The sequence below is a fragment of the Triticum dicoccoides genome, chromosome 3B, assembly GCF_002162155.2.
Source record: "Triticum dicoccoides isolate Atlit2015 ecotype Zavitan chromosome 3B, WEW_v2.0, whole genome shotgun sequence".
NCBI lineage: Eukaryota > Viridiplantae > Streptophyta > Magnoliopsida > Poales > Poaceae > Triticum > Triticum dicoccoides.
In genome coordinates this window covers 818,161,445-818,176,382 of record NC_041385.1, presented here as the reverse complement: position 1 = coordinate 818,176,382, position 14,938 = coordinate 818,161,445, and the positions used below count along the sequence as shown (strand labels likewise).

The 14,938-nt window shown below is 45.9% G+C and overlaps 1 protein-coding gene across 2 annotated transcripts; it reads left to right on the top strand.

Annotated features, from left to right (window-relative positions):
• The first annotated feature begins 9,078 nt into the window (after positions 1-9,078).
• On the top strand, positions 9,079-13,572 carry LOC119282454 (LEAF RUST 10 DISEASE-RESISTANCE LOCUS RECEPTOR-LIKE PROTEIN KINASE-like 2.8). Of its 2 annotated transcripts, none has more exons than XM_037562682.1 (7): positions 9,079-9,225; positions 9,414-9,576; positions 9,670-9,925; positions 10,256-10,472; positions 10,550-10,670; positions 12,307-12,483; positions 12,662-13,572. In XM_037562682.1, the coding sequence occupies exons 2-7, from the start codon at positions 9,424-9,426 to the stop codon at positions 13,493-13,495; spliced, it is 1,758 nt and encodes a 585-aa protein (XP_037418579.1). In that variant the 5' UTR covers positions 9,079-9,225; positions 9,414-9,423; the 3' UTR covers positions 13,496-13,572. The 2 variants fall into 2 exon arrangements, with proteins under 2 accessions (XP_037418579.1, XP_037418578.1); XM_037562681.1 differs by having other exon boundaries at positions 9,080-9,225; positions 9,419-9,576.
• The last annotated feature ends 1,366 nt before the right edge of the window (positions 13,573-14,938 follow it).

Sequence of the window (14,938 nt, the reverse complement as noted above, 5' to 3'; positions counted from 1 at the left end):
TCCGAATCGCCCCAAATTCGGCCGCTCTCTTTCCAGGAAGTGAGCCGTGTGGGGATGCCGGATCTGAATTCGGGGGCTGCTGCCCATTCGGGATCACGTGGCTTGGTGATGTAGAACCACCCCGATTGCCACCCCTTGATGGTTTCCACAAAGGTGCCCTCCAGCCACGTAACGTGGGACATCCTGCCCACCATGGCGCCTCCGCACTCCGCTTGGCTGCCCTTCACAACCTTTGGCTTGACACTGAATGTCTTGAGCCACAAGCCGAAGTGGGGCTGGATGCATAGGAAGGCCTCGCACACGACGATAAACGCCGAGATGTTGAGAATAAAATTCGGGGCCAGATCATGGAAATCTAGGCCGTAGTAGAACATGAGCCCCCGGACAAAGGGATGAAGTGGGAAGCCCAGTCCGCGGAGGAAATGGGGAAGGAATACTACTCTCTCATGGGGCCTGGGGGTGGGGATGAGCTCTCCCTCGTCGGGGAGCTGATGCGTGATGTCGCTGGACAAGTATCCGGTGCTGTGCAGCTTCTGGATATGCCCCTCCGTGACAGAGGAGGCCATCCATTTGCCTCCCATTCCGGACATATTTGGAGAAGGTTGAGGTGAGATGTGCGGGCTTGGGTGCTAGAGCTCGAGTTCGCAGAGATGGATAAGCCAAGGAGGAAGAAGGCACATGTAAAAAGGTTGGATCTTTATCCCCTTATATGGGCGGACAGAAACACGCATCCCCACCGGCCTGGTAAAACTCGCTTATCTCCCAAGCGTCACAATCAATGGCGCGGTTGGGTTACCCACGTCCGTATTGATGGGAATCCCAGAATAAGGGGAACACGATCTCTGCTTCGACAAGACGTGCCAAGGACACCGCCTCGCTAAACGCGCTGAGGTGGAACAATAAAAACAATACAAGTAAAGGCTTGGAAGTGGTGTGACGTTACGCCACAGAATACGTCAGCAGATTGATCTTGTGTAATATTATTCTCTCTATGGTGGTATGTGGAATTTATTTTTGCAGAGCCGGACACTATCCTGGTGTTCACAATCTTCTATAAATTGTTCGAAGGAGGAACCCGCCTTGCAATGGCGAAGACAATATGCGCGCCGGACTCGTCGTCATTGAAGCCTGGTTCAGGGGCTACTGAGGGAGTCCCAGACTAGGGGGTGTCCGGATAGCCGAACTATCATCATCGGCCGGACTCCAAGACTATGAAGATACAAGATTGAAGACTTCGTCCCATGTCCGGATGGGATTTTCCTTGGCGTGGAAGGCAAGCTTGGCGATACGGATATGTAGATCTCCTACCTTTGTAACCGACTCTGTGTAACCCTAGCCCTCTCCGGTGTCTATATAAACCGGATGGCTTTAGTCCATAGGACGAACAACAATCAGACCATAGGCTAGCTTCTAGGGTTTAGCCTCCTTGATCTCGTGGTAGATCTACTCTTGTAACCCATATCATCAATATTAATCAAGCAGGACGTAGGGTTTTACCTCCATCAAGAGGGCCCGAACCTGGGTAAAAACATCGTGTCCCTCGTCTCCTGTTACCATCCGCCTAGACGCACAGTTCAGGACCCCCTACCCGAGATCCACCGGTTTTGACACCGACAAGTAGCATGGAGTACAAAACCAACAACCTCTTCCTAGCCTAGTGGTCGAAACACAGTGAAATAAGCGCACGGTTGTGGGTTCGAGCCCCCGCAAGCGCATATTTTTTGGCCACGCGCATATTTTTGGTAGCTAGGGTACAATAGCAAAATGGCCCACTTGTCAGCGAGTGGGTCGAGTTGCCTACTTGTCAGTGAGGTGTGTGCTTGATACTTGACTAGTTTGATATATTCAAAAAGGTTGGCATAGAGTGGAAGACTAATAGCCTCGTCCTAGCCTAGGGGTAGAAACATGGTGAAACAAGCGCACGATCATGGGTTCGAGTCCCCGCTGGCGCATATTATTTTGCTCACAATGAAATGGGTTCAGTTGAAGCAAAATTCAGTTAAAATAGCATCTTCAGTTCCGACCAAAATTCAGTTAAAATAGCATCTACAAGACAACATTCTGACCAAAACAACTACAAGATGATCACAACAACTACAAGACAACATTCTAACCAAAACTTGAACTAAAGCTGTTCAAAAAATCTTCTTTATGATCAAAACAGCAAGCATAACATCTCAATTCTGTATTTTTTTCTGCAATCTTTTGCATTACAAGACAACATTTTTGCTGCTGGAATAACATCTCAATTGAACATAACAGCTACAAGCATCTGGAATAACAACTACAAGCATAACAGCTACAATAACATCTTAATTCAGTTCAAACAGCAAGCATAACATATCAATTTTGCTGCTGGAATCTTAAAGCACTGTGAATCAGGATAACTACATCACTATTGCTACAGCCATCAGGATCATCATTTTGCTACAACCATCAGGATCATCATTTTGCTACAACCATCAGGGTCATCATTTTGCTCCTAGAATCTTCAAGGATTTTTCTACCTGGAGAGAAGATTGATCACATCAGGTCACCAGTCTCATAGATACCAAAACAAAGAACATTAAGTAATAGTATTTACCTTTGCCAGTCCATTCGCTACTCATCATCGTCGATACGAAAACAAGGAACTCTATGCCCACTCCTGTTTTCCTCATCATCACTACAATATTGTAGCATAGTATGATCAGTCCGGTTTTCCTAATCCTCGCTCTCATGTTCATCCGCTACCACCTTTCTTATTTTCTTGATGCCTTCAACTGTTGTAGCACCAACGATCACACGTTCCCGGTCCCTTCGCACTCTGCTTTCCACCGGAACTTCCATAGAATCATCCTCAGCTTGCAACGGAACTTCCGTAGAGTCATCATCTTGGTATGTTAGTCCACCATCACCAGGGCCCTTTTACACTTCTGTTTCAGTCACACTCCACAAGTGTCTGTGCTCAAAGTTTTGCACAACTCGCCATTTTCCGTGCAAAAGAGTGTCTAGCAGATAAAACACCATTGTTGCTTGTGTTGTTAGAATAAAGGGACACTCTTATACCAGCACCTTACAGTGTTGATGCTTTTGAAGTGGCCATCATATTTGACAAAAGAGTCTCTCTTCTTCTTGCTACCAAGCTCAAACCAGTCACAGCGAAATAAGACAACCAAGCGATGGATGCCTCCACTAAAGTTGTACTGCAACTCTACAATGCTTCTCAACTGACCATAGAAGTCAATGATCTCACGATCATGTGACCCCTCAGTGACGATTACACTATTCTGTGTCTTCCTTTTCTCCTCGCGGTCAACGGTGTGGTACCGAACACCGTCAGCAGTGCATGCTGAATACACTCTCACTCGCTTATCCGGTAAGCATGCCAAAGAAAATAGATCACCACTGACCTTCTTCTCCTCATGCAACTTTCCAATCTGCACAAATAAAGCATTTAGCAAACAATGGTATTTAACAATTGGTGAATAACACAGAAAATATAAAACATGTGGCCAAAGATCTCACATGATTGTTAAACCACTTAGCAAACCCCTTGGCAACCCTTTTATCAACATGGATATTGCTTTCTTCCTGATTTAACTCTCCCTTGCATTTCCTGCAATGCCAACAAAACATGTGAATTAAAACATTAGGCTGGTGCCAACCCAAGCAAAAAAATAAATATATAATGAGTGCACAAGATATAACGTACTCGATATATGGTAGAACCTCGGCGCAATTGCTGAGCACAAACCAAACCATCTTGTCATACTCATCACCAGCCTCCAAGTATTGTGAGGCTCCAAGAAAGTTCACACCATGGTTGAAAACAGAGACATCACCACTTTGCGAATCAGACCGCTCTCTATTTCTGCCCGGCTGGTTCCATCTTATTTCCACATCGCCAAATTATCTAGAGCAAAAAGTCAAGCAATCGTCAATGACATATGCTTCAGCAATAGAACCTTCAGGTCTTGCTGTGTTTCGCACATAACGCTTACAAGTAAGTAGCCTTCTTTCGATTGGGTACATCCAACCGTATTGCACAGGGCCTCTAAGCATTGCCTCTTTTGGTAAGTGCACCACCAAATGAACCATCATGGTGAAGAAAGCTGGAGGGAAAATCTTCTCGAGCTTGCAAAGAACAATTGGGATTTCTTTTTCAAGTCTTTCCAGGACAGTTAACTTGAGTGTTTTGCAGCATAGTTCTCTAAAGAAATTTCCCAGCTCAGCAACTGCTTCATATATATCCTTGTCCATGATTCCTCGGAGGCCCGCCGGTAAAATCCTTTGGAGGAGGATGTGACAATCATGGGTTTTCAGTACTGAAAGCTTGAATCCATCAGAAGTAACACACTTTGCTAGGTTAGCAGCATAACCATATGGAAATTTCACCGCTCTTAGGAATTCACAGAATGCAAGCTTTTGTTCTTTACTCATTGGATACCATGCTCATGGCATTTCAAATGAATCTTCATCTTCATTATGATGTAGATACAAATCTTCTCTTATGCCCATGTCCTCCAAATCAAGCCTAGAACTAACCGTGTCCTTTGTCTTCCCTTCAATGTTCAGAAACGTCCCTAGCAGATTCTCGCATATGTTTTTCTCAATGTGCATTACATCAAGATTATGCCTTAATTTCAGATCAGCCCAGTATGGCAGGTCCCACAAACAAGACCTCCGGTCCCAAGATTGACCTTCCTCACGCTTTCTTTTCTTTGCCAGCTTTCCTGGTCTCACATCTTTCACCTTTTCAAGTTGCTGCTCCAGCTCTTCTTTAGTGAATTCAGCTAGCTTGTCACGGGTTTCATTCTCACCATTAAAATCTTTGCTTCTTCGCCAGCGATGGTATCGGGGAAGAAAGCGGCGGTGCCCAATATAGCAGATCTTGCTCCTTATTCTCTTTGAGCAAGGGTCTTTGTCACAATGGACACAAGCCTGATAACCCGAGGTGATCCTCCCAGATAGAGTTTGCACAACCAGGAAATCATGGATGGACCATATGATTGCAGCATGTAGATTGCACTTTTCTTCCGGACTCAAGGCATCGTATGTAGGTACACCAGTCCAGAGCTGGAGCAGTTCTTCTACGAGGGGCTCCATAAAGACACCAAAATCCTTTCCTGGAGACTCTGGACCCGGGATAAGCAATGACATCATGAAGTTGCACTGATCCATGCATGCCCATGGTGGCAGGTTGTACGGCACCACAAAAATTGGCCACATGCTATAAGACGTGCTCATGTTCCCAAACGGATTAAACCCATCTGTGGCAATGCCAAGTTTTATGTTCCTTGGATCTGCAGCAAAATCTATATGTATACGGTCAAACTCTTTCCATGCCTCTCCGTCCGCTGGATGGCTTAGCTCATTGTCCACAGGTTGCCGCTTTAGCTTGTGCCACTGTACCTCACACGATGATTTCTTCGAGATGAACATCTGCTGCAGCCTTGGTATCAAGGGAAAGTGCCTCAGTACCTTCTCCGGTATTGACTTCTTCCCATCAGCATCTTTCCACCTAGATGCATTGCATTTTGGATAGTTGTCATGCTTTGCTAAATCCTTCTGAAACAAGACACAATGATTTGGGCACACATGTATTGACACATAGCCTAACCCCAGCCTGTGGATTATGCTCAATGCTTCATCATAACATCTGGGAACACAACTATCAGGGAATTGCAAGCTCAAAAGACGGAGTATTGCGTTGAATGCTGCATTGCTAATCCGGTAGAAAGACTTCATGTGGAGTAACTTCACGGTGAAGGTAAATCTTGAAAATTTACCCCCTTCATGAGCTGCGCGCTTCGCATCCTCTAACACCTCAGCAAACAACGACTTCTGTCCATCAGCACGATCTTCAGCATCGTACAAATCCTTCAATAGGTCAGGAATCCTATCATCTTCATGCCCATCCTCTTCCTCCAAAACAGCATTATCTCGCAAAACCTTTTCCATGAAATCAATGCCAGCATCACCACCACCCATCATATGAGGGGCCTCTGTATCAGCTTCAAAATGTTGAGGTTGACTGTCTAAAGGTTCTCCATGATATATCCATCTATCATATGTGTTGGACATCCCATTAAGAAGCAGATGATCTTCCACTCTTCCTTGAGCCATTCTTGAACGGTTGAGGCATTCGCAGCATGGGCAAAGAATGTGAGCATCGTTGGCATAATTTTCCCGAAAAAATGCCATGAAATCATCAACTCCTTTCATATGTTCTTTCGAAAACTTTCTAACTCCTTTTCTAATCCAGCTTCTGTCCATCTGCCAAAGACAACAAATTGTTGCAACTTAGCAAATCAATCTAAGTGCATCAACATTAATTAATGAAAATGGATGGAAGTAATGGAACCTAAAATTTCAGAAAATTTTATATGCTAATTGCCTAAGCACAACATTGAAACAAACCAAACTATAAATCAAACCAACACTAAAATTGGCATGAATTATTGTTGCAGAGAAGACTAATTCAAATTAAACCAAACCAAGATTTAGAAGGATCGTGTTTCTGGGAAGACCAAGCTAGCTAGCTCCTAACAAATACTATGTTGTTTCTGTCAATTACAATTACTATTATCCTAACAATCTGTAGACAAACAATTGAAGAACAACTGAGGCCATCTAGCCAAATTCCCCCCAAATCTTAATCGAACAAGGCCTGAAGAATTCTTAACAAACAAGCTGAAGAACTCCTAACAGTACATCAAGAAAATTCATCTATGCAATATCTACCAAACAAGCAAGCTATCTCCTAACTCCTAACAGTGCATCAACAAAATTCATCTATGCTGAAGAACATCTGACTGAAATCCATCTCCCACTGAAATACATGCTCGGTGACGAGGTAGAGATAGTGAGAGAGGAGAGGGGGGAGAGGTGAGGGGTGCATACCGGGAGGTTTGCTTGCGGCGGCGGCGAGTCCTCCATGCTCGGCGTGCCTCTCCTTGCGTCGGCGAGGACGTCGTTCCTGCCCCCGCCCCCACCACCGTCGGTCACCCACGCCCCTGCTTCGCCTCCACGCCCCTGCCTCGCCTCCGCCCCCTGCTGGTTACCTCCACTGCCAGCCTCGCCCCCGCCTCCGTCCCTGCTGGTTGCTTCCGCCGCGAGGCCGTGGGCGAGGTCACTTGCAGCGAGGTCATGGGCAAGGCGAGCGGCCCCTACTGGTTGCTTGGGCCGCCGGCCCCGCCCGCCGCCCACCGGCCCTGCCCTCGTCTGCTGCTTGCTTCCGCCGCCGCCCGCCGCCACCTGGTCGGAAGACCTAGAAAAACGCTGCTTGCTTCCACCTGCCGCTCTGTTCGATGCCACCCGCCGCCACCTGGTCGGAAGGTCCCACTTGTCAATGATACGAGAGAGCCGTAGTTTTATATAATGTATAGATAAGTTCCCATACCTGAGCAACTGTCCCTCTCTAGCCCAACGGTAGCAAGCGAGCGAAGGAAGCGCGAGGTCATGGGTTCGAGTCCCCGCTAGCGCACATTTTTTGGGCGAATTAAGCACTCGGCCCCACCTGTCAAATGGGTCCTGCATGTCAGTGTGTGCCCCGTCTGTTGTTGAATATTAATATTTAACCAAAAATGACACCTAGATAGTGACACATAAGCGAGCTTGCTGAGGTGGCTGCCTAATCATCCTAATTCATTCAAAATCAAGTGTAGTGACCATGTTATATTGGTCGTTATCAACTAGGCGTGAGGCAGTGGACAGTGCTTCCCGCTTTTATGACCATTTCCTGTAATGACATTATGACCTTTCTGACCATCCAGCATGATTAGGTTAGGGTTTGGAGCCCCCCCCCCCAACAGCTTTTGACCTATTGGTCTAAAATGGTCATAAATTTATGACCAATTCTTCCAGGGTCACTGACAAAAGATCACTAGTTGACATATTTCTTGTAGTGATTGTGCGTGCTAACCGTAAAGTCATTGTCATGTACTCCCTCTATTCCAAAATAAGTGTCTCAAGCTTAGTACAACTTTGTACTAACTCTAGTACGAAGTTGAGACACTTATTTTGGGACGGAGGGAGTAGATGTTTTATAAGTTCCTATAATATTCTGTTGGGATATAGGTAGAATTCTACATCGCAATTGAATCTTTGCTTAGCCTGTTGCGCCTCAGTTCACAGATAGATGCAATTTGATCTATTCTAGCTTTTTTTTTGTTTTTTGCAAAAAGGTCCCTGGAATTATATAGAAACTTCACCTACGGTACAGAAGACCTCAATAGTAAAAGAAATTACAACGAGGTCCTTTGACCAGTGAATAACAGATTCCATCGCCGATATGAGACGCGCAGTCGCACCGCCACCGGTTCGCTCCTGAAGCTGCCTTGAGCTTGTGGTGAGCAGGATTTCTCGCGGACGGGAAGACTCCGATCTAAGGCCTGCAAAGACCAGCGCACCAGCAAGGGAACCACCGCCGGCGAAGCTTCACATCAATCCAGAGACTACGAACTCCTGTACATGCAGATGAAGCGCCGAACGCCAGCCGCCGGACCGCCGCTGCACCCTTCCCACGAGCTCCACGTCGAGGTCGGAGCCAACCTCGGTGTGACGAAGACAGAACGGGGGAATCGAAGCCCCACAGTGCAGCCGTCGCCTCCGCCACGACGACCCCGCCCAGAGCACAAAAACTTGCCGGATCCGCGAATCCGCAAGCACCAACCGCCAGGAGCTTGACGGCGACGCCGCAAGAGACCTCGCCGAGGTGGAGGATGAGCTCCAGGACACTTATTCCCATGCGACGCCAACTCCTTCACCCTGCCAGTGGCGGCCGGATCTAACTAACCACGCCCTATATACACGCCAGAGTGTAGATCCGGGGTTCCCCCACCCTCCTGTCACCGGAGCGGCCGGCAGAGGGGGGAGGGGAAACAGGAGACATATCTAGCTTTCTTTTGTTGTGACTGCATATTTCTTAATTAAAAAAATTGATTAGATTTTGCCCACACTGTACGAACATGACGACGATGCCCACACTGTGGCAGTTACTTTGCGCATTGGGTTCTCGGCACCGATCATTCATCCTGGTAAAAAGGGAACCCGCGTGGACCGTTGACTCACACGTAGAGACTGTTGACTCAAGCGTACAGAGATAAGGAAGAAATGATTGTTCGTTCCCGTTCCCCTTCCCAGCCCAGACTCCAGATCTAAAGCCAGCCAGGGTTTCACGTCACCGGGGAGGAGCAAACAGCTCGGCTGGCCGATCTCCTTGGACCTATCTATCTCCAGCTGGTTAGTGACCGACTCCCCGACATGATTTCTAAATGTTCATGAACCCTTGATCTAAAAATCTCGACATCAGGGTTTCTTTGTAGATCATCATCAGATCAGGAGTTATTGGCGGGCAGAGAGAGAGAGAGAGCGTTCAGTGTATGCCAGCCGGGTTGCTGGTCGTATTAACTCGGTTTTTTATCTCCTAGTGTAGGAGGAATGGCGGATCAAGAAGCTGAATTTGGAGCGCTGGAGCGCATAATGGGTGATGCAAGTGCAGAGCCGACCAGGCTACCATATTCACTCATTAAGTCCATTACAGGCGGTTTCTCCCGAGAAATTGGTCGTGGTGGGTTTGGAGTTGTTTACCTGGTAAGGCATCTTTCTTTTTCTCCCTATATTTTCCCAGCCCAATAATTAACAAAATACTTTTAAAAAAACAAAAAAAAATACTATGTAAAACAGGGAGACCTTCCAAGTGGCAAGGTTGCTGTCAAGAAGCTTTCCATATCGCAAGATTTTTCGGATCAGTTATTTCAGGATGAGGTCCACTGTCTAATGAGGGTAAAGCACAACAATATAGTGAGATTCCTAGGCTATTGTTCAGATACACAAGGGGAACTGATGGAACACGACGGAAAAAAAGTTATGGCAGAGGTACGGCAAAGGCTGCTCGTCTTTGACTACGCTCCTAATGGAAGCCTTCAGCTTTATCTTACAGGTACAGACCTCGCAAATTTATACTCTGCTTTTCAATTTCAAAGTAGTTTCCTTTAATGTGCTGGTTATTCATACTGCGTGATCCAACTTTGCATCTAAACTCCCTTGAAAAACTCAATCCTCTCTTTCACAAAAGGCGGTTGATAGTCCTGCAAAACTCATGGATCTCTTTTTTGGTTTTTGTCTTTCCCTTGGCCCTTTGGCCCTCCCCTGTACCTTTCTAATCTTCAATGAAAGGGCAGAGCACCTGCCAGGTTACCTAAAAAAAACTCATGGAGATCAAGGACAAATACGCTACTGGATTTGAATGCACTTCTGTTTGCTTTTACAGAGAAAACAATTGAATGGACAAGGCAATATCAAATGATCAAGGGAATCTGCCATGGTTTGCAATATTTACACAAAGAACGCATTAATCATCTGGACCTCAAACCTGAAAACGTTCTGCTGGATGCTCACATGGAACCCAAAATTACCGACTTTGGCTTGTCAAGATGGTTTCATGAAGGACAGTCCAGAATTTTCACAAAAAGCACTCCTGGCAAAAGGTAAACTGAGCTTGTTAAGATTCCATCCTTTTCATGTTGATACCGAGTTTGTTCTGCTTTATCATGTTGTCATGCAGGGGATATATTGCACCAGAAATCATAGACAAGGGTGAAATATCATTCAAGTCAGACATATTCAGTTTCGGCGTTGTATTCATAAAGCTGTTAACGGGGAGTGACAACTATGATTTTGAAAATGTAAGGACAATATACTTACCATTTAGGTCGGTCTTGTTGAATTATGTTAGCCTTTGGCGTATTACGTCTCATACTGTCACAAGTCACATAGTTAGTGAAAGCAGCAAAATACGTTTGCCTTTCATAAAAAATATATCATACTGTCAAATCTTATTCAATTGCAGAGCACTTTACAAACTAGCTATTGACGGATGCAAACAATTAAAGAGACGATGTTCACTTTCAATGTCGTTCTATTATTGCCGATCGAACTCACTGTACTACCACCCTACTTCAAATACTATATAGAAAGATGGTTGTAACGGCATACAAAGGAATACCATTACTTTGCCATCTCCCTTTTGTTTTAATTTGTGTGCGCTTGAGTAGTAGGATGACGATAAGCACTTGCTGTGATTCACAATTTTCACCATAGAACTGCTTCTCCTATGTAGTATCCAAAGTCTCTGAAGCAATGTTCTTTCCTTCTAGGAATTTTAGAACATGTATAACTCTGCAAACTAATTTTTAGAAAAAACTTGATACGATCTATACAACAATTCTTCAGGAGTTATCATTCAAAAGTTTGTGAAGTTTAAGAACATGTAGTTGAGTTTCTCTAACATTGATTAATATTTTTTAAAATATTTGTTACGTGAAGAGTTTTGTTTATTAGATTTGGCATGCAATGTGTGGCTTAATACATGTGATGTATATTTCGTACTTATATATATTTCAAAAGTAACCTGCAAAATTTACATGTCAGAGACCGTGCAATACATCATATATTTTGCAATGGGGAGAGCAATATTGTATCAAACAAACTCATTTCCCAAGGTAGAATCTTGATGGGTGTAGCAACATCTTGTTTACTTACTTTTTAGATAATGAAACAAAAATGCATCGTAGCCTATGTGTGTTTTTCAGATAATGAAACAAAAAACTTCCCTTGGCCTTTTCATCTGATGATGCACAAATACACCATTTATCACAAGCGTTCAGAAAATATTTTAAATAACGCGCTACAAAATATAGCAAGGCCCTTCTCAAAACGCTACACAAGTTATAGCGCGCTAATAGCGTGCTATATTTCAAAATAGCGTTTGCAAAAAAATCAAATATATCTAGAAATAAAGTATTTAAGCAACTAAATTTTTCATAGGAGCAAGCAATATATGCATCTGATAAAAGGAGTGAGAAAGCTTGTGGGAGAATCTGCTAAAAGGAGTGAGAAAGCTAATGGTCGTGGGTTGGTTTTGGCCTGCTGGGCCTGCTGGGCTGTGCTTATTTCAGTTTTGCATGGTCTACATGTTATAACGTTACAACGTTACAACGTTATAGCGTGTGTAGCGCGCTAATTACGCGATTAGCGCCATAGCGTCCGATTTTGCCAAAACGTAACGTCTCCCTTCTAAATATGCTATAACCGCGTTATAACGGCGAAATAGCGTGCTATTTGAAATATTGGTTCGGATTGAAGGCAAAATGAAGAAAAAAAGAGGATGACAGGCTATAGGACACTACAAACTCAGGAATTACATAGCATAACTACCTTAATGTCATCCTAAATATGGATGTGTGCATCACGTGATGCAGAGGGATCCTTCATTGTCATAAAAAAATTGTCGTCTCTTACAATATGTCTAAACTTTTGCAGTGGCATAAATCAATAGACGTGAAGAGCCCTCAAATGGAGTGCTGCATTGAGATAGCTCGAAAATGTGTGGACACTGATCAACACAAAAGACCTTCAATAGACGAGATAATTCATAAGCTAAATGAGATGAACAGTGCTGAAGAATCAAGAGATGACCCAGGGTCTTCAATACACCAGGTATGATCCTGCAATGAACTGGAGTAGAAAAGCTGGATTATATGTAAACAGAGATGTACTTTTCTTTTACCGGTTTTAAAAATAATAATCGATGTACTTTTCACTGCTAGGAGATAAGTGTTAATTAAAGTTGTGCAAATGAATCCTTTGAAATCCAGCAGTTTCTTCTTCCTTGTAGGTAGGTGGCGCATCCACCTTGGAGGAGCTTCCTCCATCAATGCCTTGTGTGGACAACCAAGAAGGTGAAAAGGTCAAAAGGGAACTCAATAAGATGGATCCCACGCCACAGGGGCCTGCGGGCCTCAAGATGCCGCCACCGCTGATGCAGCCGGTTATGCAACCATCGGCACAACGAATGGAGGATCCATACGACCACAGCGACACATCCGATGATTTGTTTGATGACTCCGATGACGACCCCGAATGTTTCTGCGTGGATGACCCTAGGAGAGTTTCCCAGCAATGGAGGCGTCATAACGGCGGCCTCGTCGACAAGGCCAGGCCAGCAAATGCTGGAGGCGGCGATCAAGACAGGAGGACCAACTTAGTCAAGGGAGAAATATCTCCAATCAGCAGGAACCAGCCGAGTCAGGGGAAGATGGGCAACATAACCAGCGTCCCAACTGTCCCCAACCATAGGCCAATGGTCGGAAGCGTCCCAACTGTCCCCAACCATAGGCCAATGGTCGGAAATGGAATGCTTCCTGAGCAGGTCATGATGAGGTATCCTAACACGATGGACATTGGGCCGTGGTCGGTGCCATTCCCCCTACAGGGTGGTCATGGAGGTGAGGGCAGCGCGCTGTCCGGACGGGAGGTGCTGCAGGTTGCTGCGGTGGCACAAAACTCCATTGCGCTGCAGCAGCAGCAGCACATGGCGTTGATGCGTCAGCAGCAGCACCACCAGCACCAGCAGCACATGGCTTTCTATCTACTGTTGTTTCTCTTCTTGCTTCTGCTTACTGTTATCGTCATCGTTATCGTCATTCTTACTTTCAAGAAACGGGGGTAGGGCTGGGTAAATCGTTGCAGATTATCTGAACTTGTACTTTGATACAGAAAAGGTTGAGAATATTTGGATTTGGTTCATTCCATCGTGAACAACAATTTGTTGAAATATATAAGTTCTACCCCATTATGCAACTGGTGAACACATGCATTCAGTAATACAGTACGTATTCCACAGGCCATTATATGATTCCACTTCATTTATTTTTGGAAAGCACAAATATATATTTGCCGAGTGTTTGACAAAAAACTACCACAATTGAGGCTTCCGTCCCACAGAACTACCACTTTTTTAAAAATGGCTGATAACTACCAAAAAATTGGAAGCGCGTGACTAAAAACTACCAAGTTGACGATTTGACCGTTTTTGAGCGTTTAAACCCGTTTCTGACAGCAGTGGCCCACATGTCAGGTGGACGACAGTGGTAACAGCTAACGGTGCTCCGTCCCAGCCGTTAGAGTTGCTCGCTCGTCGGTCGCACCTGGCCGACCGGGCCGACCAGGCCGCATTGGACCAGGTATAAGCTGGCCGACCGGGCTCGTCCCCACCTGCTCCCTCACTCTCCCCCGAGCTCACTCCCCACTCTGCTCTCCTCTGCTTCTTCTCGCTCTCCGGCGACGCCACGACCGACCATGCCGTCCTGGCCCAATAGTAACGAGACCTCAGACGACGATGACGAGCTCATGAGCGAGTTCAGCAGCATGCAGATGGAGTATTTCGTAAGTCAGCTAACTCTATCACTACTAGGAAAATGCTTATAGATAGAAGTTTACCAGTAGCGAGTTTTTTTACCCCACGCTACTAGTATGTACCAGTAGCGCTGTGTAGAAAACACGCTACTACTAACATATAGCAGCAGCGTTTGTTTGTTTGGGTCGCGCTACTGTTACATGGGTCGCAGGGCAGCATCTGTAGCCCACTTAGCTGTAGCGTTTGTTCTGAAAAGGCGCTACAGCTGGTGGGCTTACCAGTAGCGTGGTGCTCCAACCAGCGCTACTATTATAGCTAAAGAAAACCAGCCCGCGAGCGCCCCCGCACCCCCCTCGTCTCACACAATCCCCTCCGCCCGACGACGACGCCGCCGCGGTTAGGGTTTGTCCCCGGCCGCCTCACCCCCGTCGACGGTGCCGTGCGCCGCCACCACGCGCGGTCGCCTCTCGCCTCCTCCGACGCTCCAGCCCCGTAAGTCCCCCTCTCGATCTCCTCCTCCCTGCGCGCGCCACAGTAGCTCCTCTGTATCTCTCGGTTAGGGTTCATCGTAGGGGCTCCAATCGATTTGCCGCGGTGGCTCGCCATGTTTTGGGATTTAGGGATTGCTCACGGTCGTGCAGTAGCTTCTTCCATGCCCCACGGTCGCGTATGCCGGTGACCAGTGCGAATCTTGGAGCAATCTATCTAGACTAGGCAGACTGTTATCTTGAAGGGATATCCATTCACTTGTTCAGA